Source organism: Pteronotus mesoamericanus, unplaced genomic scaffold (genome assembly GCF_021234165.1).
Source record: "Pteronotus mesoamericanus isolate MK-2021 breed Mesoamerican mustached bat unplaced genomic scaffold, CSHL_Meso_final scaffold_118, whole genome shotgun sequence".
In the NCBI taxonomy this organism is placed as follows: domain Eukaryota; kingdom Metazoa; phylum Chordata; class Mammalia; order Chiroptera; family Mormoopidae; genus Pteronotus; species Pteronotus mesoamericanus.
The window spans coordinates 7,963,877-7,991,419 of record NW_026555301.1 but is presented as its reverse complement, the minus strand read 5'-3'; the positions used below and the strand labels follow the sequence as shown (position 1 = coordinate 7,991,419).

Genomic DNA, 27,543 nt, shown 5'->3' with positions numbered 1-27,543 from the left:
ATCTTCTTCACTAACTCTGAAAACTCAGCCCCTTAGAGGAAACAAATTGGAACATTGACCAATATTTACTCAACGTGGAGGAGTGGGGATGGTATTTTTCTAACTTTATCATTTTTCTTGATTTCCATACTTCAGCAAACAGTACTTTCCACTTTCATTGTAAAGCCCAACCCCTGAGATCAGCCGCTCCCCACCATTGGTCCCCTTTAGGAGGCCTGGGCGCACTCAACGCGCCCTTCCGGGGCATGATGGGATGAGGGGCGGGGCTCGGGGGCTGGCCGTCCGCACGCTCCCTGCTCGCCGGGCTTGGGGGGTTGCAGCGGGCTGTGGTAGGGGCGCCGCCGTGGCTTCTCCGAGGCGGGTGGGGCAGACTGAGAAGGCTCGGGCCTGGCAGAAGCTATGTTTGTGGCACGCAGCATCGCGGCAGACCACAAGGACCTCATCCATGATGTCTCTTTCGACTTCCACGGGCGGCGGATGGCGACCTGCTCCAGCGACCAGAGCGTCAAGGTGCGCGCGTAGCTTCCGGGCGGGGCCGAGCCCGGAAAGAGGGGAGCGGGCGCGCGCTTGACCCACTGTTTGAGCGGAGGAACCAGCGGGTAGTAACGGGATTAGTTCCGATATTCAGGCGCGCTGTCGGGCAGGTGGCCAGGACCACGAGAGAGGCAGGCACGCTCAGGCCAAATCGTCTGCTCCGCTGTTCTCACCCCTTATTTAGGGGACAAAGGGGCCTCCCTGGGCCGCACGGCTCTGCGCTTGCGCAAAGCCGCCGCGCGTCCTGGCCGCGTGCGCGCTCCCGCCACTGAGGGACACTGAGAGCCCGCGGACTTCCCGCGGAGGGTCGGGTCCTTGTGGGCAGGAACCGGGCATTTTCTTCAGCTTATTTCTCTGTAGAGGTTTGTCGGTCCGCGGAGTTCTGGCTTTACCTCTCCTAAGTTACTACGGTTATTGAGAGGACTGTGCCATGGGGACCTGTGGGGCAGTCAGTTCAGGGTTGTGTGCTCTACTTCTGTGTGCCTCAGGCCTCACCTGGGGAGATTGTTCTCTCCTTGTGTTCAGATAGGAGGCACGTTGTTTCACGATGAAAGAAAAATATAAATCCATTTACATTCAGTTAAGTTCTGTACTTATTATCGGGAAATTGTGTGTGTTTCTTAAAGTTCCTGTAAACCTCTGTATACCTTTCTGATAGGCAGAATAATCGTTAATGCGGGTGATATTTGGGATTTAGCAGGGTCAGAGATGAAAGCTGGAGTGTGAATTATTTGCATTCTCGGCAGTTACAGAGTAACTGAAAATCTGAAGGACGGTATTTTTCCTTGTTTTACATAGTCAAGTTTGATACATGTAATTCCTTCAAATGAGAGTTTTCCTTCTTGAAAAAGGATAGTGCTGCCAAATCCATCGAATAATGAGGTGTAACCTGTAAAAGTTTTGGAATCACTTAAAAATTCATGTTTGTGGTAAACTAACCATTTTAAAGTGTACATTACAGTTCACAGGTGTTAAGCACAACATTCACATTGTGCAACCATTACCACTGTACATCTCCAGAACTTTTTCTTCATCCTAAACAGAAATTCTGTACCTAGCAACTCCCTCTCTCTATCTGCACCCAATCTCTGGTGACCTCTAATATTACTTCTTTGTAAATTTGACTATTCTGTGTACTTTATATAAATGGAATCATCCAATATTTGTTCTTTTGTGTTATCAAGGGATGTTATCAAGGTTCATTCATATTTGTAACATGCACCAGAATTTCATTTTTAAGATTGAATAATATTTTGTTGTATGTATACAGCACATTTTGTTTAACCATTCGTCCAGCTACTTTTTGGCTATTGTGAATATTGCATTAATGTCTATTAACCGAATTGGCAGTACATTATTTTTGTAGCCACTTACTACTGAATCTTTTAGAAGATCTTTCAGTTTGGAGGTTTTGTCTGTTAAATTAGTGTTGCAATGAAGATCTTTAATTTAGCTTTTTATATATTTTGGATAATTTTGTTAGGCTCATTCCAGTAGAGAAATTAGTGAATATTTGAATTACTTCTTATTTGAACATGTAAAATATTTGTTGTTCTTTAAAAGGGTTCAGAGTTTGGTTTTAAATCAGACTACACACCTTCCATCAGTCTGAAATCTCTCTATGTCAAACTAGCTTCAGTTAGCAATACTTCGTTAAATCTAAAAGATTAAAAAAACTTAATTTTGGGAAAGAAAATCAAGTTCTGAGAACAGTTAACATTAGTCTGTAATCTAAAACAAAATGAGAGGTAATGTTTCATACTGCTTTTTACATCCTTCCCATACAGAACCAGGAATGTCATTTTCCTAACTCAGGCAGGCACTGACACTGGTGGACATTGTGCGCAGATATACACACATCTATTTCTATCCCTTTCCAACTCTTTCTCCTTTCCCTGCCCCTGTGCCCCCCAAAAACAAAAATCAGAGCATGCCAAAGGAAAAAGGTTTGTTATAGTATTGATCAAAACCCTTGGAGTCAATGTCTGAGCTTAGAGAATATAGTTTTGCATATGAGCCTATGTTAAGGGAATCTATTGTGTTCTGAAATAAAGAATTTGGGATACTACCACCATTTCCCACTTTAAAATCTTAGAAACAACAAAAAATGTTATTTTGTTTTACTTTCTGGGATGGGGGATGAGAAAATCTACAGATTTTTATTTAGTTAAAGGAAAAAACAACTCTGGCATAGGAGATAGGCAGTTTACATAGCCAGTCAACATCTGAAGTATCATTAATGACAGAGTCGCAGTTAATCCCTGTTGGCCTAGCTGATCCTCACAAAAAAGGAAGTTTATGGCTCTTCAAAGCAAATTCCAGCAGGACAAGATGACCCTAAGCCTTTATTAAAATCCTTAGAAGCAGAGCACTAGACAGTGTGTAATATTTAAAAAAAAAATCTTGTTCTGTTGCAGTTGTCCCAATTTTTCTTCTTTTGCCCTCCTCTGACCACCTCCTCCAGCTCCCACAGACCATTCCCACACTGTTGTCCATGTCCATGGGTCATTCATAGGTGTTCTTTGACTAACCTCTACCTCCTTTTTTTACCATATTATGCCCCTTCCCTCTACCCTCTGGCAGCTGTCAGTCTGTTCCGTCTTAGCACGTCTATGGTTCTGTTTTGCTTGTTAGTTGATTTTGTTCATTAGATCCTTATTATAAGTGAGATCATGTGGTATGTGTCTTCCACTGACTGGCATATTTTACTTAGTGTAATAGTCTCCAGTTCTGTCCATGCTGTAGCAAAGGGTAGGGATTCCTTCTTTCTTTGTGCTGCGTAGTATTCCATTGTGTAAATGTACCACGGTTTTTTAATCCATTCATCTACTGATGGGCACTTAGACTGTTCCCAGCACTTGGCTTTTGTAAGTAGCACTGCTATGAACACAGGGGTGCATAAGTTCTTTTGAATTGGTGTTTCACAATTCTTGGAGTATAATCCCAGCAGTGGAATCACTGAGTCAAAAGACAGTTTCATTTTAAATTTTTTGAGGAAATTCTGTACTGTTTTCCACAGTGGCTGTGCCAGTCTGCATCCTCACCAACAGTGCACTAGGGTTCCCTTTTCTGCACATCTTTGCCAGCACCTGTTGGTTCTTTACTTACTAATGATAGCCATTCTGACAGGTGTGAGGTGATAGTTCATTGTGGTTTTAATTTGCATCTCTGATGGCTAGTGATGTTGAGCATTTTTTCATATGTCTGTGGCCCATCTGTATGTCCTCCTTGGAGAGGTTTCTATTCAGGTCCTTTGCCCATTTTAAAATTGGATTGTTTGTCTTCCTGGTGTTGAGTCGTATGGGTTCTTTATATATTTTGGAGATTAAATCCTTGTCGATGTATCATTTGCAAATACGTTCTTCCATACAGTTGAGTCAGTTCCCTTTTCATTTTGATGATGGTTTCTTTAGCCATGCAGAAGCTTTTTAATTTGATGTAGTCACATTTGCTTATTTTTTCCTTTATTTCCCTTGCCCTAGGAGATATATCGGCAAAAATATTGCTATGTGGAATATCTGAAATTTTACTGCCTTGTTTTCTGCTAGGACTTTTATGGTATCATGAATTAATGTTTAAGTCTTTTATCCATTTTAAGTTTATTGTAGTGTATGGTGTAAGTTGGGGGCCTAGTGTCTTTTTTTTTTTTTTTTGCATGTACCAGTCCAGTTCTCCCAACACCATTTATTGAAGAGCTTATTTTTACTCCATTTTATGCTCTGCCACTTTTGTCAAATACTTTTTTTATTGTTCAAGTATAGCTGTCTCCATTTTCCCCCATGACTGCCCCTTGCCCCACCCATCACCACCTCCCACCTTCTGTCCTACCCCCTTTGGCTTTGTCCATGTGTCCTTCATACATTTTCATTGACGACTCTTTGTCAAATATTAATTGACCATAGGGGCATGGGTTTATTTCTGGGCTCTCTAGTCTGTTCCATTCATGTGTGTGTCTTGATTTTATGCCAGTACCAGTCTGTTTTGATTACAGTGGACATGTAGTATAAGTTTGATATCAGGTATTGTGATCCCTCATACTTTGTTCTTTGTGAAGATTGTTGAGGCTATTGGGGGTCTTTTTGGGTTCCATATACATATTTGAAGTATTTGTTCTAGATCTGTGAAATATGCTATTGGTATTTTAATAGGAATTGTATTGAATCTCTACGTTGCTTTGGGTAGTAGGGACAATTAATGATGTTAATTCTTCCAATCTATGAACATGGTATATGCTTCCATTTTTTTTTGTATCTTCCTCAATTTCTTCAGTGTTCTATAGTTTTCCAAGTAGAGGTCTTTTAGCTCCTTGGTTAAATTTATTCCTAGGCATGTTATTTATTTATTTACTTATGCTATAGTAAATGAGATTTTTTTCCTTAGTTTCTCTTTCTGATAGTTCATTATTGGTGTTCAGAATGTCACCAGTTTCTGAATATTGACTTTCTATCTGGCTCCCTGGCCAAATTTCACTTACTAGGTCGAGTAGTTTTTTGATGGGGCCTATAGGGTTTTCTATGTACACTATTATGTTGTCTGCAAATGACGACAGTTATACGTCCTCTTTTCCAATTTGGATGCCTTTTATTTCTTTTTCTTGTCTTGGCTCTGTGGCTAAGACCTCCAGTACTAGGTTGAATGAGAGTGGTGAAAGCTGACGCCCGTGTCTTATTCCTGAACTTAAGGGGAACATTTTTAGTTTTTGCCCATTTAGTATGATGTTGGCAGTAGGTTTTTCATATGTGGCCTTTATTATGTTGAAGTATGCTCCCTCTATTCCCACTTTGTGGAGTGTTTTTATCATAAATGGGTGCTGGATTTTTTTAAATGCTTTTTCTACATCTATTGATATGATCGCGTGATCTTTGTCTTTCATTTTGTTTATGTGATATATTATGTTTACTGATTTGCAAATATTGTACCATCCTTGCATCCATGGGATGAATCCCACTTGCTCATGATGTATGTCTTTTTGATGCATTGTTGGATCCAGTTTGCTAGTATTTTGTTGAGGATTTTAGCATCTATGTACCTCAGAGATAATGGCCTGTAGTTTTCTTTCTTTGTTGTGTCTTTACCTGGTTTGGGGATCAGGATAATTCTGGCTTTGTAAGGAGTTTGGGAGTCTTACCGTTTCTTGAAATTTTTGGAATAGTTTGAGAAGAGTAGGTGTTCTTTGAATGTTTTGTAAAATTCCTCTGTGAAGCCATCTGGTCCAGGCCTTTCGTGTGTTGGTTGTTTTTGGATCACTGCTTGAATTTTGCTAGTTGTTATCAGTCTACTCAGGTTTTCTGCTTTTTCCTGATTCAGTTTTGGGAAGACTGTATGTTTCTAGAAATTTATCTGTTTAGCCCAGGTTGTCCAATTTCTTGGCATATTGTTGTTTGTAGTAATTTCTTACAATCCTTTGTATTCTGTGGTATCAGTCGAAACTTCTCTTTAGTTTCTGATTTTATTTGGGTCCTCTCTCTTTTTTCCTGATGAGTCTGGTTTAAAGCCTTGTCAATTTTGTTCATCTTTTCTAAGAACCAGCTCCTGGATTCATTGATCCTTTGAATTGTTTTTTCAGTCTCTATATCACTTAATGCTGCTCTGATATTGGTTATTTCCTTCCTTCTGCTTGCTCTGGGCTTTGTTTGTTTTGTTGTTGTTGTTGCTCTAGTTCTTTTAGATGTAGCATAAGACTGTTTATCTGAGATTTTTCTGTCTTCTCTAGGTAGGCCTGTATTGCTATGGACTTTCCTATCAGGACTGCCTTTGCTGTGTCCCATAGGTTTTGGGTAGCTGTGTGTTCATTTTATTTCCAGTAACTTTTTGATTTCAGCTTTGATCTCATTGTTAACTCATTCATTATTTTTTTAAAATACATATATTATTGATTATGCTATTACAGTTGTCCCATTTTTTTTCCTTCCCTTTATTCCCCTCTGCCTTGCACCCCTCCTTCCATGAGCATTCCCACCCCCGACCTGAGTTCATGTCCATGGGTCACACATGGAAGGTCTTTGGCTTCTCCATTTTCTATACTATTCTTAACCTCCCCCTGTCTATTTTGTACCTACTATTTATGCTTCTTATTCCCTGTACCTTCTTCCCCATTCTTCCCCCTCCCCCTCCTGTCTGATCTCCATTTCTGTGATTCTGTTCCTGTTCTAGTTGTTTGCTTGCAGGGGCACGGGGGCACGGGGGGCGGGGGGGGAGCGTGGTGTGTGTGTGTGTGTGTTTGTGTGTAAGGTTCAGTTGTTGATAGTTGTGAGTTTGTTGTCATTTTACTGTTCATAGTTTTTGATCATCTTCTTTGTCTTAGATAAGTCCCTTTAACATTTTGTATAATAAGGGCGTGGTGATAATGAACTACTTTAACTTTACCTTGTCTGGGAAACACTTTTCTCTGCCCTTCCATATTAAATGATATCTTTGCTGGATAGAGTAGTCTTGGATGTAGGTCCTTATCCTTCATGACTTTGAATACTTCTTTCCAGCCCCTTCTTTTGGTTGTTGGACTTCCATACAGTTTGATTTTTCTGGCATTTCTGGTTATTTTTTGTTTTTAAATTTGTTGTTGTCCTTCTTTTGGTTGGGCAAGGAGGCAAAGCGTAACTGCCTATGCCTCCATCTTGGCCTTGGAGTCCCATTCATTATTTAATAACATGTTATTCCGCCTCCATGTATTTGAGTATTTTGTAGTTTTTTTCTTGAGGTTGGTTTCTAGTTTCAAGCCATTGTGACCTGAGAAGATGCTTAATAAGATTTCAAATTTCTTGATTTTGTTCAGGCTTTTTTTGTGTCCTACCATGTGGTCTATCTCTGCGCTGCCTGCCCGCCCCCGGCCCCCCCCGCCCCAATTGTAGGAGAAAGCTTATTTAGAAAGTTAACAGATGTAGTAGAAGGACCCTTGGAGCTTAGGAGAAAGGCAGAGGTAATGCACCTGGGGGGAAGAAGAAGGGGAAGGGAATGGCACAGGCACACTGGTTTTTCATCTTGAGGGTGGCTTTCTTTTTAAATTTTCAAAATATATTTATTGATTTTAGAGAGAGAGGAAGGGAGAGAGAGAAACACCAATGTAAAAGAGAAACATCAGTTGGATCAAATCCACAACCTAGGTACTGTGCCCTGACCAGGAATTGAGCTGCCAGTCTTTTGGTGTGCAGGGCGATGCCCCAACCAAGTGAGCCAGCGGGGCAGGGCTGTCTTGAGGGCTTTAAATGCTGGGTGTTTAGGGGAATTTAGGAAAGATCTTAGGTGAGGATCTCAGAAGAATATTCACCAACTTTATGGTGATGCACCAAAATGAGATTGAGTCCCATGACTTTGGGTGTGGTTGGCACAAATGGCACTAATTGGATTTTTATTACCTACCTCCTTGAGTAGGGTGATTTAAGCTATTTATCCTCTTGTAGGAGAGAAGTATAAGCCATTTACTCTTAAGCATCCTTGGTTAGGGAAGATAGGATTTCGTGATTTACTAGATGGCTGTAAATGTCCTGGCCATTTAACTATCTATTTCAGTTTCCCTAATCCACTTGTCCTGGCTCACTATCCTGTCTCACAAATCGTTAAACCCCGCTGTGGCCTCCTTAGATCAGATCATTATTAGAGGTAGAAGGAGGGGTCCCTGTTCCCAGGCTTCTTTACAGAAGGCAAAGGCCAGACAGAATGAAGAAGGGAAATGAAGCATGTAGGCAGGGGACATTGAAGCCAGGCTCTCCTCCTGCATCCCTCACTGTGCCTCACTTCTTTTCCCTTAGGCTGGTGGTAAGACAGCATTGGCTGAGGATTAGGCCCAAACCCAGCCTGGACAGGAACTGACCAGCAGCGGGAGGAGTCAGGTTATACTAGCTTTACTCTGGCTGAGTTCTCATCCTGGGGCTAGCTGTAGTCAGATGGTGGAGGCAAGGGAAGAACCTCATTCCTGGAGTAGGCAAGGCTCCTCCACACTGAACATGGAGCTAAGATCAGGAGAGATATCTGGTTTATAACACAACTAAGGTAAAGAGTCCTGTTTGGGCTTGAGGGACACTCAGCCCGCCATTTGCAGGTACTGGCCATGCTCCACTTGGCACTTGGCCAGACAGTCAGGCTGAGAGGCCCTGCCATGCCTGACAGTCCTTCATGTTCTCAGAGTAGTCCTCGATCTGGACAGTTATGGTGTGAAAGTGGAGCTTCCCCTTGTAGGCGAGTGTTGGCTGCCTTCAGGCTGATCTGTGTTCTGAGTGATGGTGATGTGGGCAGACAGCACTGGCTGAGCCACAGTCAGTACCCAAATATGCAGGCTGTACAGGGCTTCCACCCCTTCCACCTACAGCAGCAGATCTTGAACATCTGTGAAGTACATACTTTTAGGGGTCCCTTTCATTAGCACCATGATCATGTCTCTCAGGATCATCAAGGGTGTCTCCAGGATGAAAAAGAGGAAGGTACAGACGGGGTCTAAATGCTTGTACTCTGGCTTGAAGTATAAAATACAGGCCATGACCAGGATGCCCCCTATCACATGGGTAAGAGCAGCTTAGACACTGGGATTCTCCTGCTGCTGGCAGGTGTCATGGCTATATCCATGGTTGTGGCTGTGCTGTAACCAGACTTGTGAAGAGTCAACCCCATTATGATGTTCATGGCTACAGGACAGCCCACTGTTATCAGCATGGTCCTCCCCTCGATCTCATCGTCCCCAGAAATCAGCTTCTCCACTGCCAAGTACACCAGTACACCAGTCATGACCCAGATGGACAGTGCAGAGAATAGGGCTCCCAGGATCTCAGCTGTCTGCCAGCCAAAGTTCATGGTCTTGGTGGCTGGCCAGGAGAACATCCAGAGAGAGAAGAGGCTGATGAGCATGCAGGCAAAGTCAATGAGTAGATGGGCTGCATTGGTCATGATCACATAGCTATATGCTAGGTGCCCACCAATGATTTCTCCAGTCATGAACACCAGGCAGATGGCAGAGGTCACATAGAGCTGGCAACAGGCCTGCTCCTTGTTGGGGTCACAGTGACTGCCAGGACCCTTCTGGGCATGACAGTAATAGTTGTTCCCCATGGCCAGCTCAGTGGATGGCAACTCTGAGTCAGGTGGAGACACAGAAATCCAGCCAGCCCCATCCTGCCACAGCGATTCTGTGTAAGATTGGGCTCTGGGCCTGGCATCCAACAGATGCTGCCTATCTGTGGCCATGTGGTCTGTCTTTGAGAATGATTCATGTGTGTTGGAGAAGAGTGTGTTTTTGCTTCTTTGGGATGAAATGTTCTATAAATTGATATTTATATATAAATATCATTCAATTCTGTCATTCAGTTCTGCAATGTTTTTGTTGATTTTTTGATTGGAAGATCAATCCATTGTTGACAGAGTGGTGTTAAAATCCACAACAGTGATTGTATTGCTGTCTATCTCTTTCTTAAAGTCCTCCAGTATTTTCTTTATATACTTAGGTGCACCTGTATTGGTTGCATATATGTTTGTAAGAGTATATCCTCATATGTTGGACTACTCCCTTAAGTATTATGTAGTGACCTTCTTTGTCTCTTGTTATGGCGTTTGTTTTGAAGCTATTTTGTCTGATATAAGTATGGCTACCCCAGTTTTTTTTTTCATGTCCATTTGTATGGAATATTATTTTCCATTCCTTCACTTTCAGCTTGTGCATATCTTTTGTTCTGAGGTGAGTCTCTTGTAAACAGCATATATGCAGTTTCCTTATCCAATCAGTTACCCTGTCTTTTGATTAGAACATTTAATTCATTTACATTTAAGGTTATTACTGATAGGTACTTATTCACTGCCATTTTTTCCCTTTGTACCTGTGTCTCCTCCACCTTTCTTCTTAAAGCAGTTCCTTTGCATCTCTTTCAGTCTTTCAGTCTTCTTTTGTCTGGGAAGCTCTTTATCTTACCTTCCATTTTAAATGAGAGCCCCGCTGTAAAGAATAGCCTTGGTTGTAGGTCCTTGCTTTATCAGCATTTGGAATATTTCTTGCGAATCCCTTCTGGCTTATAATGTTTCTGTTGAGAAATCTTCTGGTATCCTTATCAAAACTCCCTTGCATGTTACTAGCTGTTTCTCCCTTGTTGCCTTTAAGATTCCCTCTTTGTCTTAACATTTTGCCATTTTGGTTGTAATGTGTCTTGGAGTTAGGCCTCTTGGGGTTCATCTTGACTGGGATGTGCAGTGCTTTCTGGACTTGAGTGACTTTTTTCCTCACCCAGTTAGGGGAATTTTCTGTCATTATTTTTTCCAACAGGTTTCTATCCCTTGCCCCTTTTCTTATATTTCTGGTATCCCTGTGACGCAAATGTTGTTACATTTCATATTGTCTCAAAGCCCCTTAGACTGCCCTTGTTCTTTTTGAGTCTTTTATCATTTTGTTGCTCTGACTGGGTGTTTTTTTCTACCCTGTTTTCCAATTGGTTGATGCAATCCTCTCTGCTTTATCTAGCCTTCTTTTAACTTCTCCTAGTGAGTTGCTTCTTCATTTCAGATATTGCATTCTTCATTTCCAGTTGGTTCTTATTCAAGGTTTCTGTGTCCTTTTTCATGCTGATGTTGGTCCCTCTTATTTTCCTTGTAGTTCTCACTTAAGTTCCTTGAATATTCTCAGAACCATTACTTTGAACTCTATGTCTGATAAATTGCTTGCCTTGATTGCACTTAGCACTTTTTCTGGAGAGTTCTTTTCTTTCATTTGGTGGTTGTTTCTTTGTCTTCTCATTTTAGTTGTTTCCTTGTGTTTGTTTCTGTGTATTTGATTGATTTGCTTTGACTCCCTGTCGTGTGGAGTAGCCTAGTGTATTAGGAGTCCTGTGGGACCCAGTGATGCAGAATCCTTGATCTCCTGATCTGGATGCTCTAGGAGTGACCTCTGTGTGGGTTACGTCGACTCTCCTGTTGTATTTGGGTACTGATTATTATTGGCTCATTTGTTGGTGGGAACTCGCCTCCGTTTGGCTGGCTAAGAGGCACTATCTCCACCATGTGTTCTACACTGTTGTATAGGAGCTGGCAGAACAAAGCATAACATCACAAAAACACTACCAAAACAAGCAGGCCGCCCCTCCCCCAACCACCACAGCAATATCAACCACAAGAGAACAAATAATAACAGTGGAAGTGCAGTGTAATAGTAAAGAAAGGGGAAAAGGGAAAAGAATATGAGAAGACCAGAGGAAAGGTAAGTGATTATGAGAGGAGAAAGGGAAAGAGAACTACTCGTAATGAATTGAAAGAGGAAAACAGGGAAAAGGAACGCAGAAAAGGTAACAAAAATAATAAAAGGAGAGAAGAAGAGAACAGTGGAGTAATCGAAGGTAAGAGTAGAATAGAAGATATGAAAGAAAAATTAGAGCACCAAAAATAAAAGAAAAAATGATAAAAAGATAAAAAAGCTATGGAAAGTTAAAAAAAGCTAAGGTAATGAAAAGAATCAAGTGGATTTGTCTCAGTGCAATTTAGAGCTTGTCTTCTGGTGTCTCCCTTTGGGTACTGCTCTCATATCTGAGTCTGGTGTAAGTCAGTGTCAGGGGCTGTCCATGTCTGGGCCATGGCTGCTTTTTTGAAGCTACAGGTGATCCACAGTTTGTGGCTGAATTCTCTGGGCTTGTCTGCTTCCAGGGTGGGACAAGCTGCTCTGCAAAGCTGGCTTTTATCATTACTGGGTCCCCAGATGTATCAGGAAATGTCCCAAGTCACCACAGAATCTGCCTCTTCCCTGTCTCTGCCTGCTGTTCTGCTGTCAATTTTAGGCTAGTTCCAGACCCGACTGTTTATGAGAGGGCTTTTGGTGGAAACAGGGGGCTGTGATTCCTGAATCTTCTGTGGCAGGTGCCTTTTAGACTACAGGGAAGATGGTGGGTATGTTTCCCCTACCTCCAGCCAGTAGTCTAAGTCTGGGATTATTTCTCTGTACTCGGCAGGGCGGGGCCCCTAGTAGACTTTCAGAACCCAAATTTTAGGTCTGCCAGATGCCAGGAGGGTATTCCTGTGGCTCTCTCGTGAGGGGGAAGCACCAGTCTGTTTCCTAGAATAAAGTATGGATTGGCTGCTCTCTACTGCCAGTCTCTGATGACCCCGAGTGTGTTTATGTTGCTGTCTCCTTAGTAGGGGTTAAGATGCAGGATGGGAGAAAAGAAAAAAGAAAAAAAAAGCCAACAAGGCGTACCACCAAGACAGAGCAAAACTGAAAAAAAGAACAAAAAAGGTTGCTGAGTGGAGCAAACAGGATTTCAGAGGTTCTGGTGGGGGGAGCCTTATCCCACAGGATAAGGCAATTAATTTTCCCCTGGGAGGGTCTAGCTCTTCTCAAGAAACAAAGGTGGCTGCTGTGGAGCTCATGTATATCTGGGCCCCCAGAATCCCGTAGCTACTCTCCCAAGACTCCTCAGTGCCTCCTACTCCAGATTCTCCTTCCTACTCCAGATTCTCCTCATGTGACTCCAGTTCATGCCACCCTCCCCTCTCTGAGGCCCAAAGTGGGTAGCTGCAAACACAAAGCCCGTGCTTTGCCCCTTTAAGGAAAAAAAAAGAGATGGTGGATTTGTCTCCAGCTTTCATATGCAGCCAGAGCAGAGAGCCCTCATGGTTCAGACTCCTTGATCTCTTGATCTGGATGATCTAGGAATGTCTTTTGCATGGGTGGACTCCTGTTGTATTTGGGTCCTGATTCTTATTCGTCCATTTGCTAATGGGAACTTTCTTCCATTTGTCGGACTAAGGGGCTCAACCCCTACCACGTCCACCTCTGCCTTGAGAGGGCTTCTAGGTGTGGGTTGGTTCCCGAGTGGGGGCATGTACAGGAGGCCACCTATCCTTACTTCTCTCTCACACCACTGCCTCTCCCCGCTCTCTCCCAAATCAGTGGATTATATCCTGTATGCATTTTCTTCTTTCAAGTCTCTCATCATCCTGATGGGGTGGAGGAAGGAAGGGAAGAGTCCAGCAGCAAAACCATATCACTGGATGGTGGCAGGATGCTTGTGTTGCTCCCTCCAGTGAGTCTCAGCCTCAGGCTCTCGCTGCTGTGTTCCTGCTGTAGTCTTTAAAGCCAACGCCACCCCAACCACCACGTCTGCCCTGGCTCTCCTGGCTCCTCTGCTGAACCACAGCTTCCTCAGTAAGACTATCCCATTTGTCGTTCCAGTGGCTCCTGGGATGGAGGGCCAGACATAAGTCCAGAGAAAGAGAGTAGCAGCTGCTTGGGTGGCTTCTTCCTGAGGAGGAAATTTTAATTTCCTCAGATTGGCTGCATCTCCACCAGGAGAGCTTGGGCCACCTGCCCCCCATTGCCCTCGCAGGTTGCAGGCACTTGCACACATATACACACATCTGCACACTCATCTGTACTCACACTCACACGCACTCTCACTCACACTAAGCTGCATTTTTGAGTTGATTGCTCTGTGGTTTAGTTGCAAACTGGTTTGGCTCTGGGAGCAGATGGACGGAACTTCCAGCTACTCTGCAGCCATCTTGGAAACCCCTGAAATGTGTAATATTTAAGTGAAGAGTGCAAGATCCCTTGATTGTGTCCTTCAGCTTGCTTCGTCAGTATATCTTGGTCACCATTGCCTCCCATAAAAGAGCAGAAAGATGGTTTTTCTTAATCAGCACATTGAACCCAACAAAGAATCAGCAAAAATGACACTACAGTTTCACTAGCAACACAGTACCTTTGCTACTGGTTGGGCTGCTGTATGTTTCTCTCCTATCCTGTTAGGCTTGTGGACACATTGTTACTGGCACTGTTGGTTTTATCTCAAAGAACCTAGAAAGAAAATAACAAGACCATCAGTGGATAAACTGAACTGTACATATGAGGGGCAGTTTGGAAAATACCCATAACAGGCATTTCTCAAGTTGAAAATATTGTGTCTTTGCTGCTATTCTTTTGACTATTTCTGAAAATTCAGAGTACAAATAAGTCCTAAAATAAAAATTTTAAACTCACCAGCATTCTCTGACATCATTCAAATATCAGAGTAACGCTCTGTACAGCCCACAATTCTAAAAAGTGTAGAAAATGTGCTAATGCTACCTGGACACATCTTCAGTGATGAATTGGAGTACCCACTTACAGAAAACAAAAGTTTCTGAGATACCCACTTAGTTTCATTGGTTGGAAAAGAAAATTCGACTTTCAGCTAAGTTCTTTGAGAAAATGCCCCTTTTAATATGTCATTTCCCCACTAACTTACCAAAACAAAAACCTAAACAAAAGGCTCTTGGCTACTTGCCTAATGTATAGAGTTTTCAAAAAGAGAGACTAACATGAACACCCCATTATCAGTAAAGACTATAAAAACCACTGGGATCATATAATATATGCGCTCCTGCGTGTGTGTGCGCTTCTAAAAGTGACCAGGTGAGCTTAAAGGTGCCAAGCTGCATGCGCATCTACAGCAATAGGGGCTTTTTCTATTCCCTCTACAACTTGTATCAGGGAAAAAGAGGAATATGGAAAAGGAGAGGCGAGAGGAAAATTGTGCTCCCCTCCCCAAAATAAAGAAGAAAGAAATTCCACAACAGGGAAATCTATGTGCCAAGCATAATGGAAGAGTGTGGTCCCCAAACAGATGGTTCTGCACAGGCTAATGTTATGCGGTTTTCCTTAGGGACCTATTTTGAAAAAATTCAAAAAGGAGATTTCAAAATAATTCAGTCCTGGCAGAAATTTATATGCCAACATTAAGCAAAATCATTGTTCACCAAATTAATGTTTTTATCTTTTTTTTCTTTTTGCTTCCAATACTTGGCTGTTGTAAATTTTGCCTTGAACGTTGGGGTGCATAGGTTCTTTTGAGGTGGTATTTCAGGGTTTTTAGGGTGTAATCCCAGCAGTGGAATTGCTGGGTCAAAAGGCAGTTCCATTTTTAGCTTTTTGAGGAATCCAGACTGTTTTCCACAGTGACTTCACCAGTCTGCTTTCCCACCAATAGTGTACTAGGATTTGATTTTCTCCACAACCTCACCAGCACTTGTTGTATGTTGATGTTTTTTTATGATGGCCATTCTGACTGGTGTGAAGTGGCATCTCATTGTGGTTTTTCTAATCCTTATTTTTTATATACTTTATTGATTATGCTATTACAGTTGTCCCATTTTTTTTCTCTCCCCTTTATTCCCCTCTGCCCTTCACTGCCCCTACCCCCAGCATTCCCACCCCAGTCCCTTAGTTCATGTCCATGGGTCATACATATAAGTTCTTTGGCTTCTCCATTTCCTACACTATTCTTTAACCCTTGGCGCCCGCGTGCGCGGGCACCCCCCCCCCCCCCGTCTATTTTGTACCTACTATTTATGCTGCTTATTCCCTGTACCTTTTCCCCCATGCTTCCCCTTTCCGCTCCCCACTGATCTCCATTTCTGTGAGATGGAAACTAAGTTGTTGGCTTTGTTTTTGTTTCTGTATTTTTTAGGTTCAGTTGTTGATAGTTGTGAGTTTGTTGTCATTTTACTCTTCATAGTTTTTGATCTTTGTCTTAGATAAGTCCCTTTAATATTTCATATAATAAGGGTTTGCTGATGATGAATTCCTTTAAATTGATTTTATCTGGGAAGCACTTTATCTGCCCTTCCATTCTAAATGATAGCTTTGCTGGATCCAGTAATGTTGGGTATAGATCCCTGCCTTTCATGACTGAATATTTCTATTTACTTCTAGCCTGCAAGGTTTCTTTAGAGAAATCAGCTGATAGTCTAATGGGAAGTCCTTTGTAGAGAACTGCCTCCTTTTCTCTTGCTGCTTTTAAGATTCTCTCCTTATCTTTAACCTTGAGTAATGTAATAACTTCTTTGGGACTCCCTGGGCTCTCTGGATCTCCTAAAAGTCTGTTTTCTTCACCAGATTGGGGAAGTTCTCCTTCATTATTTTTTCAAGTAAGTTTTCCATTTCTTGCTCTTCTTCTTCTCCTTCTGGCACCCCTATGATTTGGATGTTGGAATGTTTAAAGTTATCCCAGAGGTTCCTGAGTCTCTCATTTTTTTGAATTCTTGTTTCTTCATTCTGTTCTGGTTGAGTGTTTATTTCTTCCTTCTGCTCCGCATTGTTGATTTGAGTCCAGGTTTCCTTCCCTTCATTGTTAGTTATCTGTATTTTTCTTTATTTCACTTTACATAGCCTTCACTTTTTCCTCCATTTTGTGACCATACTCAACCATATCTGTGAATATCCTGATTACCAGTGTTTTGAACTGTGCATCTGATAGGTTGACTATCTGTTCATTATTTAGTTCTGTTTTTGGAACTTTGATCTGTTCTTTCATTTGGACCATACTTCTTTGTCTCAGCGCGGCTGCTACATTGGGAGATGCAGAGTGTTATTTATTTGCCAGGACAGGGCAACCCAGGTCACTGCCTTATGACGCCCTGTGTGGAGGAGGAGTCAGAGAGAGAACAATGCTGCTTGCTCAGCTCTCGGCAGGCTTTCAGTCACAGCTTTCAGTCACTTCTCTTGCTACCCACAAGCAAATTGGGCTCTTCTGGTGCTTATTTCTGGGTGGATGGGTTTGTGTACATTTTAGGACCCTGAGGGTCTCTCCAACGGACTCTCCTGTGAGGCTGTGAGTTTCTCCTGCCACTGCAGCTACCACAAGTTTTTACCTCCAGAGGTTTTGAGACTTTGTTTTCCCTACACTGGAACCCTGGGATTCAGAGTCTGTCTCGCTCCCCTGTTGTTCCTCCTAGTTTATCTGCACACAAATGTGGGACCCTCAATCCACCAACTGCTGCCTTGCTGAGGGTCCTCTCTGCCCTAGCTGCCTCTCTCCGCTCCTCTAACTGGTCTGGTTAAATGTTTCTTCCTTAGCTTCTTCGTTGTTAGACTTCCATACAGTTCAATTTTCTGGCATTTCTGGTTATATTTTGTTTTTAAATTTTTGTCGTTCTTCTTTTGGTTGTGTGAGGAGGCAAAGTGTATCTACCTATTCCTCCATCTTGGCCAGAAGTCTCAGTTTCTATTTTTTCTTTATTTTTATTGTTAAAAATGAGGACTATTGCAGATGTCCTCATTCCCCCCACCCCTCCTTTTGCCTTCATCCTTCCAATGCCTGTCCCCTCTGACCATCCTCACACTGTTGTCTTTTTTCTCTCTTTCTTTTCTTAAACATTTTGTTTATTTTATAGAGAGATTTCTTTTTTGTTAGCCTTTTTCCAGTCATTAGGAGAGTGATTGAGGAGTACTGAATCCATCACTACTTTGATGACACAGTCGAGATTCCAGATTCACATTTCCAGGTACCAGGAGTTTCCTCTAAATGCTACAATCAAGTCAGCCTTCATTTGTATTTCTTTCTATAGAACACAGCAATGCCCATTGGTATCTGAAACGTAACCGCATATTATTAGGTCAGTATTTCTCTAGGTAAAGCAGCTATTTGGAATTGAATTTTTGTCTTATAAGCTGAACTGTGTCTTTATACCTCTTTGCACATTCAGTCAAACCAAGGGCAGCTAGCACAGGTGCCCTTCCCAATTCCACAGTGCAGTGCATTGCAGCATAGCAACCTGGCTCTTCATGAAATTCGGATTAGCCAATCATCCACTATCTGATTAGGGGGTGGTGCACCATCATCAAATGGCCAATCTAGAATGTGGATTCCTTATTTTTCAACTGGAGCTTTATCATATGTAGCCTTATTAACTGGAACCAAAGTTGTCACTCCATACTTCTTAAGATTCTCTGTGAACTTGTTGAGGATAGCATTGGTAGGGTTGTGAGTTATCAGGAAATGTATGTTTTCATTGGAGATCTCCACAGGGGCTGACATTTCATTATATGTTAAGTAAAAAGTGTGAGCATGCATGTGTGAGTGTGATGGGGAAAATGAAAAAAGAGATCAATAAATCTTGAAATGTTTCACAGCAGGAAACATTTAAAAGATCGCTAAAATGCCTGTTCATCTTGTTTATTCTTTAAAAAGCTTCTCTCTTCAAGATAAGCAGAAGTATTTAGAGTGCACTTGAATCCAAATTCAACTTGGGCCTCAATGTATACAGATGGTACCTTCAGACTCCCCCCAAAAATCCAGCTACATACAAAATTTAAGCAGCCCTTACTACATTTAGGTACTAGTGAGGCAAGTTAAAAGTGTAGGTTGCTTTCCAGTTTTGTTTATTTGATGCTTGCTTTTACTGGAGTCATTAAAAGAAATATGCTTGTAATAAAAAATCCCAGCTGTTTCAGAGTTCGGTCTCGATGTCCAGAGTCTTCAAGACATTGTTAATTAAGGCAGGTAGAACTCCCAAGCTCACTTGTTAGCAAAAATGCTTTGCTGAGTTTGGCAGAAATCTGCCTCACAATCAAGTGCCATAAATGTGCAACATATGTTCCAAAAAAAACCGCTTGTGAGGTGGAGACTGGGCATTTGACGTTATGACAGGAGTGAGGAGGTCTCTCTCTCCTCAGTCACCTTGGTGTCAGCAATGATGATAACTACCCCTTAGCCTTGGTGACACCCACTCAGTGGAGCCTCAGGGGAAGGGCCTATGGCAGCAGTGCCTGTCCATGAATTGGTCTTGCTGCTGCTCCTAGTGCTTCCCTCAGTGCCCTGTGGCGCTGCCTAGCTGCAGATTACTTTATTGAAGGCTGCTCTTTTGTTCACTGCCAGAGAGAGTATTGATTTGATATTGGCATCTTCTATGATGGGCATTATCATTACACATTTTCCTTTTAAGTATTTTTATGTCGTAAAATGCGGTGTGGTGCGCATCTGGTAGCCACTTGTCCCTTGTCCAGGTAACTACTGCCTCGGGGGGGATGGAGCACGTCGCTGGGAGTGCAGCGCTCAGGGATCTGAGGGTTACCATCTGGGGCCACCTGAGATGGGAGAGGGGAGGCTGAATCCTGCAGAGCTCATCCCAAGGGTGTTATGGATGGGGGGAATAAATGAGTCCTCCAAACACTTCTCTGTTTGCCACGAGAGGGAACATCACACATCCCCCTAGAGGGGAAGACCCCAAGTCCCTTTGTTCAAGGGCTTTTATTGAAAAGATTGTCAGCTAGGTAACACGAATGCACAGGTTATCTCATTACATCAGTATGTTAATGTTTACAGAAAATAGGTGATGTTTTGAAGAAAACAAATGGCAGGAACACAAAAGGTACCTAGTAAAAACAAGATAGTAAAAACTAGAGAGACTACTAAACGGGAGAGCATAGTAAACACAAGAGTGCCCAAGGGTATAGGGTTAGGGTCTGTGAATAATGTAAATTTCCTTCCCAGCTTGAGCTGGCTATAACTTCTGAGGGAAGAACTAAACACATTTTAAAGAATTTGCTTTTAGTCCTGATTTCCCTGGGAACCGGCACATCTAGTTTAGGGCTGAGCCAGGCAGGGGGAGGGAGCTGCCAAGAGACAAGGAGACTTCTTTTGGATAGAATGAGGACTCCAACCAAGTCCAAGCCAAGCTGAGAGGTGAGGGCCTTTTTGCCCTTTCGCTGTGTCCCCCATCCCCATGTCTGCTGCCCAAACCAGCCGATATCTGTCTTAGATTGTTTTTCTCTGCACAGAAAACTTACCTGTCATGTATCACCGGCCATCACAGGGTTAAGCAAGGGGATGCAAGATGGGAGAGGCAGGGGCTGTGCCCCTGGTTGGGGGAGGACAGGGTTTTGTCTCCTCAGGGGCCTGTTTCTCCAAGGCCTCCTTGATTATTTCCAGCCTTGGGGTCCTCCTGCCTGTCAGTGGCCTTACAGTTCCTGAAACCAGATAAGGTGTTTCCCAACAATGAAATTTACCATTTTAACCGTTTTTAAGTGTACTGTACGTGGTATTAGGTACATTGATAACTTTTTTGTAACCATCCACCTCTAAAATATTTTCATTTTGCCACTGAAACTCTGTACCCATTAAACAATAACTCCCGATTCCCCCCATTCCGCCCATTCCTCAGCCCCTGGCAACCACCTTTGTACCTCTATGAATTTGACTACTCTAGGTACCTCATGTAAGTGGAATCATACACTTATCTTTTTTGTAACTGGATTACTTCACTTAGTGTAATGCCTTGGAATGTTGTAGCATGTGTCAAAATTTTTTTTAAGGCTGAATATTCCATTATATCTGTTGTATTATCGCATTTTGCTTATTTATCTGTCCAGGGACCTGGGTTGCTTCTACATTTTAGCTGTCTTGAATAATATTACTATGAATGTGGGTGTACAAATATCTCTTTGAGACTCTGCCTTTTATTATTTATTTGTTTTTTAAATTAAATTTATTGGTGTAACAGTTAATATTATGTTTCAGGTATACAGTTGTATAATTCTGTAATTCTATAAGATGATGTATACATCATCTGCATTTTGCATTGTGTGCTCACCACCCAAAGTCTAGTCTCATTCTGTCACCGTATATTTGACCCCCTTGATCCTCCTCTCTCTCCCCTCCCCTTCTGGGAACCACCATGTTGTTGTCTTAGTCTATGAATTTGTTGTTTTCTGTTTTATATTCCACATATGAGTGAAATACATGTTTCTTGTCCTTTTTTATCTGACCTATTTTACTTAACATGATACTCTTCAAGATCTATCCAAGATCTATCCATGTTGTTGCAAATGGCAATATTTCATTTTTTCTTACAGCTTACATTATATATGTACTACATCATCTTTATCCAGCCATCTGTTGAAGGATACTTTTACATTGTTTCCATGCCTTGGCTACTGTGAGTAATGCTGCTCTGTGTGTGTGTGTGTGTGTGTGTGTGTGTGTGTGTGTGTGTGAGAGAGAGAGAGAGAGAGAGAGAGAGAGAATCTTTACAAATAAGTGTTTTCAAACTTTTTGGGTAGATATGCAGAAGAGGGATTGCTGGGTCATATGGTAACACCATTCTTAATTTTTTAAGGAACTGCCAGACTGTTTTCCATAGAGGCTGCATCAGATTCCATTCTTGTCAGCTGTGAATGAGGGTTTCCTTTTCTCCACATCCTCTTCAACACTCATTTCTTGTGTTGCTGATAGTAGCCATTCTAATAGGTGGTATCTTATTGTGGTTTTGATTTGCTAGTGAAGTTGAGCATCTTTTCCTCTGCCCATTAAAAAAATTATTTATTGATTTTAGAGAGAGGAAGGGAAAGAAACATTGATTTTTTGTTCCATTTATTTATTCATTCATTGATTGATTCTTGTGCCGTACCGGGGATCAAACCCTCAACCTTGGTGTACTGGGACAATGCTCTAACCAACTGAGCTACCCCTTCAGAGCCAGTACCCATTTTTTAATTGGGTTGTTTTTTTGTTGTTGAGTTGTATGAGGTCTTTGTGTATTTTGGATGTTAGTCCCTTTATGAAGGTTTCATTTGCAAATATCTTCGCCTGTTCAGTTCGTTGCTTTTTTGTTTTGTTGATTTCTTTTTCTGTGCAGAAGTTCTTTAATTTGAATTCATTTATTTTTATTATTACTCCCCATGCCTGGGGGTCAAGTTCACAAAACCCCCTTGAGACTAAGGTCCGTAAGTTTAGTACCTGTGTTTTCTTCTATGTATTTTATTGTTTCATCTCTTAAATTTCTGTGGAGGAATGTTCAAGGTTAATGCAAAATTTGATGCAAATTCATCGCTCTACTCACTCAGTCATTTTGAATGTGATGGCTGCACAGTACACATGCTCACTTAACATCTACTGCCCCCGCTGACTAATACAGTGAAGTTGTCATTGTTCATACATGGGCATTTCAGTCCACTTTCCTTGGCTGCCAGGTTACATTGATGTCAGGGAAACTGTTCTCCTTATATTAACAATGGCTGGACTTTTTCCATACAGACCTTGTACTTCCAATCCATGAACATGGAATACTTTTCCATTTCTTTGTGTTATTAATTTCTTTCAACAATGTCTTACAGTTTTCAGTGTATATAGTTCCTTCATTTTTCTTTGGTAAATTTACTCCTAGATATTTTATTCTTTTTGTTACTATTGCAAATGTGGGAGTATTTTCTCCATTTCATTCCCTGATATTTCATTGTTAGCATATAGAAATTCAGTGGATTTTTGTACATTGATTTTGTATCCTGTAACTTTATTTCTAATAGTTGCTGATAGTTGTTTCTAATAGTCTAATAATCTTTTGGTGGAGTCATTAGATTTTTCTATGTGTAGAATCATGTTATCTACATATAGTGACACGTTTTTACTTCTTTATTCCTACATTGAATGCCTTTTCTTTCTTTTGCCTGATTTATCTGGTTAGGACTTCGAGTACTATGTTGAGTAACAGTGGCAAGAGTGGCCATTCTTGTCTTACTCCTCATCTTAGAGGAAAATCTTTTAGTTTTTCACCATTGAGTATGATATTAGCTGAGGGTTTGTCATATATGACCTTTATTATGTTGAGGTACTTTCTTCTTTACCCATTTGAGTGTTTTAATCTTGAAATAGATGTTGTACCTTGCCAGATGCTTTTTCTCCATCTATAAATAGAATCATAAGATTTTTATCTTTTGTTTTGATAATGTGGTGTATCACACTAATTGATTGCATATGTTAAACCGTCCTTACATCTCTGGAATAAATCATGCTTGATCATGATATATTATCTTTGATTTGCTAGTATTTTGTATAGGATTTTTGCACCTATATTTTTCAGAGATATTGGTCTATAATTCCTTTCTCCCCCCCCCCTTCTCTCTCCTCCTCGCCCATCCCCTCCCTTCACCTTTCCTTTGTCCTTTCCTGGTTTTGGTGTCAGGATAATGTTGGCCTTATAAAATTAGTGCTTCTAGTTTTCAAAAAGGATAGGTATTAAATCTTTTTGAATCTTTGTTAGAATTCATCAGTGAAGACACCTGGTCCTGGACTTCTGTTTTCTTGGGTGGTTTTTGAGTACTCTTTCAATCTCCTTACTGTCGATCAGTCCGTTTACTTTTTCCAGTTCTTCGTGGTTTAGTCTAGAAAGCTTATATATTTCTAAGAATTTGTCCATTTCTTCCAAGTTATCTAATTTGGTGACATATAAACTTTTATCATGTTCTTTTATAATCCTTTGTATTTCTGTGGGTACATTGTAACTTCCTTGCAATTCTGATTATATTTGACTCTTTTTCTCCTCTTCTTAGTGAGTCTAGCCATAGGTCTGTCAATTTTATTTACCTTTTTGGAGAATGGACTCTTTGTTACATTAATTTTTGTTTGCCTTTTTATTCTCTATTTTATTTAATTTTGCTTTAATTTTTATTTCCCTTCTACTGACTTTGGGTTTTATTTATTTATTTATTTTAAGGTGAAGTGTTAAATAGTTTGAGATTTTTCTTGTTTGTTGAGGTAGGCCTGTAATGTTGTGAACTTGCATCTTTGCTCTACTTTTGCTGCGTCCCTAACATTTTGACATGTTTTGTCATTCTCATTTGTTTTTGTGTATCTTTTGATCTCTTTTTATTTCTTCTTTGACCCAATAGTTGTTCAGTAACATGTTTTATCTCCATATATTTGTGTTTTTTTTCCAACTCTCTTCTTATAGTTAATTTCCAGTTTCATACCTTTGTAATAGAAAAACATGCTTGGTATGATTTGAGTTTTTTAAATTTATTGAGACTAGTTTTGTGCCCTGACATACTGTCTACCCTTGAGAATGTTACATGTGCCTTTGAAAGGAATGTATATTCTGTCATATAGGATGGAAAGCTCTGTAAATGTTTATTATGTTCATTCAGTCTAATGTGTTAGTTAAGGCCCATATTTCCTATATTGCCCTTTTTGGATGATCTATCCATTGCTGTCAATGGATTATTCAGGTCCCCTACCATAATTGTATTTTTGTCAGTTTCTTTGTTTAGGTCTACTAGTAATTGTTTATGTATTTTGCAGCTTCCAAGTTTGGTGTGTTATATCTTCTTGATGAAATGCCCCCTTTATCACTATAAATGTCTATCCTTTTAAAAAATTTATAAAATGTAACCTTTTTTAAATCTTGAAATGTATTTTGTTTGAATAAGCACAGCTAAACCCCTTTTATCTGGGTGCCATTTGCTTGGAATATCATCCTCTACCCATTCACTTTGAGTTTATGTCTTTTTAGCTGAGATGGATGTTCTGTGGGCAACATATAGTTGGCCGTTGTTTTTTACTACATCCTGCTGATCTGTGCCTTTTAATTGATGAGTTCAGTCTGTTTACATTTAGGGCGATTATTGATATATAATGACTTACTACAGCCATTTTATCTCCCGCGACCCCGCCCCCCGCCCGGGTTGCTCTGTATCTCCATTCTTTCTTTTTCTTGGTTTTTCTCTGCTATTTTAGTTTGGGGGTGGTCTATGATTTTTTTCCTCCTTCATCACTTTTTTTATTTTTTATTTTTTAAAATTTAATTATTTTTTTTATTACCATTTAGTCACCTTGTATCCCTTCCTCCTGCCATCCACACGTTGTTGTCCCTATGAGTCCTTTTTCCTTTTCACTCAGTCCCTCTATTCCCTACCTACTCCCTTCCCTTAGCTGTCATCCTGCTATTATCTGTAAGTCTCTGTTTTGTATCTCAGTTACAGATTTTTGTTTTGTGCTTACCATTAAGTTTATGCAAAAATGTTTCCATATATACCATAGTCCTTTTCCTTCTGATTGCATCTTCTCTCCATTCACTTGCCTGTGCCCGTTTAGTCCTTTTTTGGCTGGCCCCGATATGTTTTTGTTGTTACGCATCCCTTTTTATGCTGTGTTTCATTTCCAAATTGCAGAAGCAATTTTAAAAACGCTTTTACCCCTTTTAACATGGATTTTATAATAAGTGTTTAATATGCTATTCTGAAATACTGTTGGCAGTTTCCTGCTATTGTGTGTCTGTTTGCCATCTTACTCATATTTTTTGTATTTTTGTTTCAGGTAGAAGAGCTCTTTTCAACATTTCTTGTAATGAAGGTCTTGTGGTGGTAAATTTCCTCACCTTTTGTTTGTCTGGAAAAGCCTTGTTTCTCCTTTATATCTAAGGAATAACTTTGCTGAATATATTATTATTATTGGCTGGCTATTTCTCTCTTTATATATTTTGAATATTTTTTCCACTTACTTCTAGCTTGTAGGTTTCTGCTGAAAAAACAAAAACAAAAAACCCAACAATAGCCTAATGGGGTTTCCTTTTTCGGGTATATATAGTCTTTTTTTTACCTTGGCTGCCTTGAGAATGCTTTTCATTATCATTAAATTTAACATTGAAAGAATTTTTGAAGATCCTTTTGGAGTGAGATATTCAGGTGTTAGCTTCCTAGGCTTGAGGGTGCTCTTTCCGTAGATTTGGGAAGCTCTCATTGATTATTTGTTTGAGTAGGTTCTCTGTTCCCTTTTCCTTCTGGCACACCTATTCTTATATTGCTCATTCTAATGGAGACAAATTGTTGTAGAGTTCTTTCATTTTTTTTTAAACTCTCACTTCTCTCTTTCCACTTGAGGCAGTTCTAGAATTCTGTCTTCAAGATGAGTAATTCTTTCTTCCATTTGGTCTGCTTTATTTTCTAAGTTCTATAATTCATTCTTTGTCTCGTTTATAGAGTTCTTCAGCTTTAGAATTTCTGTTTTGTTCTGTATTAGTTTCAGTCTCTTTGGTAAAGTACTCCTTTTGTTCATTGACTTTATTCCTGAGCTCACTGAACTGCCCTTCAGCGTTCTTTTGTATCTCATTGAGTACTTTTCAAACTACAATCTTGAATTTGCTATCATTTAAATTACAGTCCTCCATGTCTTTGAGTTTGTTATCTGGAGACTTCCATTTTCTTTCTGAGATACCTTGTTACCTCGGCTATTTGTGGTATTTGATAGATTATTCTGCTTGGGCATTTGAGGAATTAAAATCTTTTCTTTTCCCCTCAGTTTTCTTTTTTATTAATTAATTTATTTTGCCAAATAAATTTGTCTCCGCCTTCCCCACCTCCACTTTCCCCTGCCCCCCTCCCCCCTCTCTCTCCCTCAGTCCTTCCCCACTTTGGTTTTGTCCATGATCCTTGCTATATGTTCCTTGACTTGCCCGCTCTGTTCCTTTTCCTCCACCCACCCCACCCTCCTTCTGTCTTGTCTCTGTTGGTTTCTTTTCTTTCAGTGTTGCTGGCCTTATTTTCCTTACATCTTTGTTTTATTGATTAAGTTCTGCGTATAGAAGAGATCATAAGGTATTTGTCTTTTGCCCTCTGGCTTATTATGCTTAGCATAATGCTCTCTAGTTCCATCCATGCTGTCGCAAGTGTAGTAGTTCTTTTTTTCTTTCTGCTGTGTAGTATTCCATTGTGTAAATGTACCCTAATTTTTTGATCCAATCATCTACTGATGGGCATTTAGGTTGCTTCCCACACTTGGCTATTGTAGATTGTGCTGCTATGAACATTGGGGTGCATAGGTCCTTTTGAATTGGCATTTTGGTATTCTTAGGGTATAGTTCCAGCAGGGGAATCACTGGATTAAAAGGCAGTTCCATTTTCAGCTTTTTGAGGAAATTCCACACTGCTTTCCACAATGGCTACACCAGTCTGCATTCCCACCAACAGTGTACTAGGGTTCCCTTTACTCAACAGCCTTGCCAGCACCTGTTGTTTGTTGATCTGTTTCTGATGGCCATTCTGACCGGTGTGAGGTGGTACCTCATGGTGGTTTTGATCTGGATTTCTCTGATGGCTAGTGATGCCGAGCATCCTTTCAAATGCCTCTGGGCCCTCTGTATCTCCTCCTTGGAAAAGTGTCTGCCCAGGTCCTTTGCCCAGGTTTTGATTGGATCATTTGTCGTCTTGGAGTGGAGTTGTGTGAGTTCTTTATATATTTTGGAGATCAAACCTCTATCTGCTGTATCATTAGCAAATACATGTTCTCATACGGTTGGCTCCCTTTTCATTTTGCTGATGTTTTCTTTAGCCGTGCAGAAGCTTCTTATTTTGAGGAGGTCCCACTTGTTTATTCTTTCCTTTATGTCCCTTGCTTTAGGAGACATATCAGTGAAAAAATTGCTGCATGGGATATCTGAGAGTTTTCTGCCAATGTTCTCCTTTAGGACTTTGATGGTGTTGCGACTTACATTAAGTCTTTTATCCATCTTGATTTTTTTTTTTGT

The 27,543-nt window shown here is 40.9% G+C and overlaps 1 protein-coding gene and 2 pseudogenes across 2 annotated transcripts in view; 1 reads left to right on the top strand and 2 right to left on the bottom strand.

Moving 5' to 3' along the window:
- Nucleotides 1-270: 270 nt before the first annotated feature.
- Nucleotides 271-27,543, top strand: part of SEH1L (SEH1 like nucleoporin) — a 61,994-nt gene continuing 34,721 nt past the window's right edge. For both annotated transcript variants that reach the window (XM_054587320.1, XM_054587321.1), the window contains exon 1: nucleotides 271-510. In XM_054587320.1, coding sequence (XP_054443295.1) covers nucleotides 400-510 — 111 coding nt within the window. In that variant the 5' untranslated portion in view covers nucleotides 271-399. The remainder of the gene's footprint in view (nucleotides 511-27,543) is intronic.
- Nucleotides 8,607-9,705, bottom strand: LOC129081694 (proton-coupled zinc antiporter SLC30A2-like; annotated as a pseudogene).
- LOC129081693 (protein tyrosine phosphatase type IVA 2-like) lies at nucleotides 17,812-18,287 on the bottom strand (annotated as a pseudogene).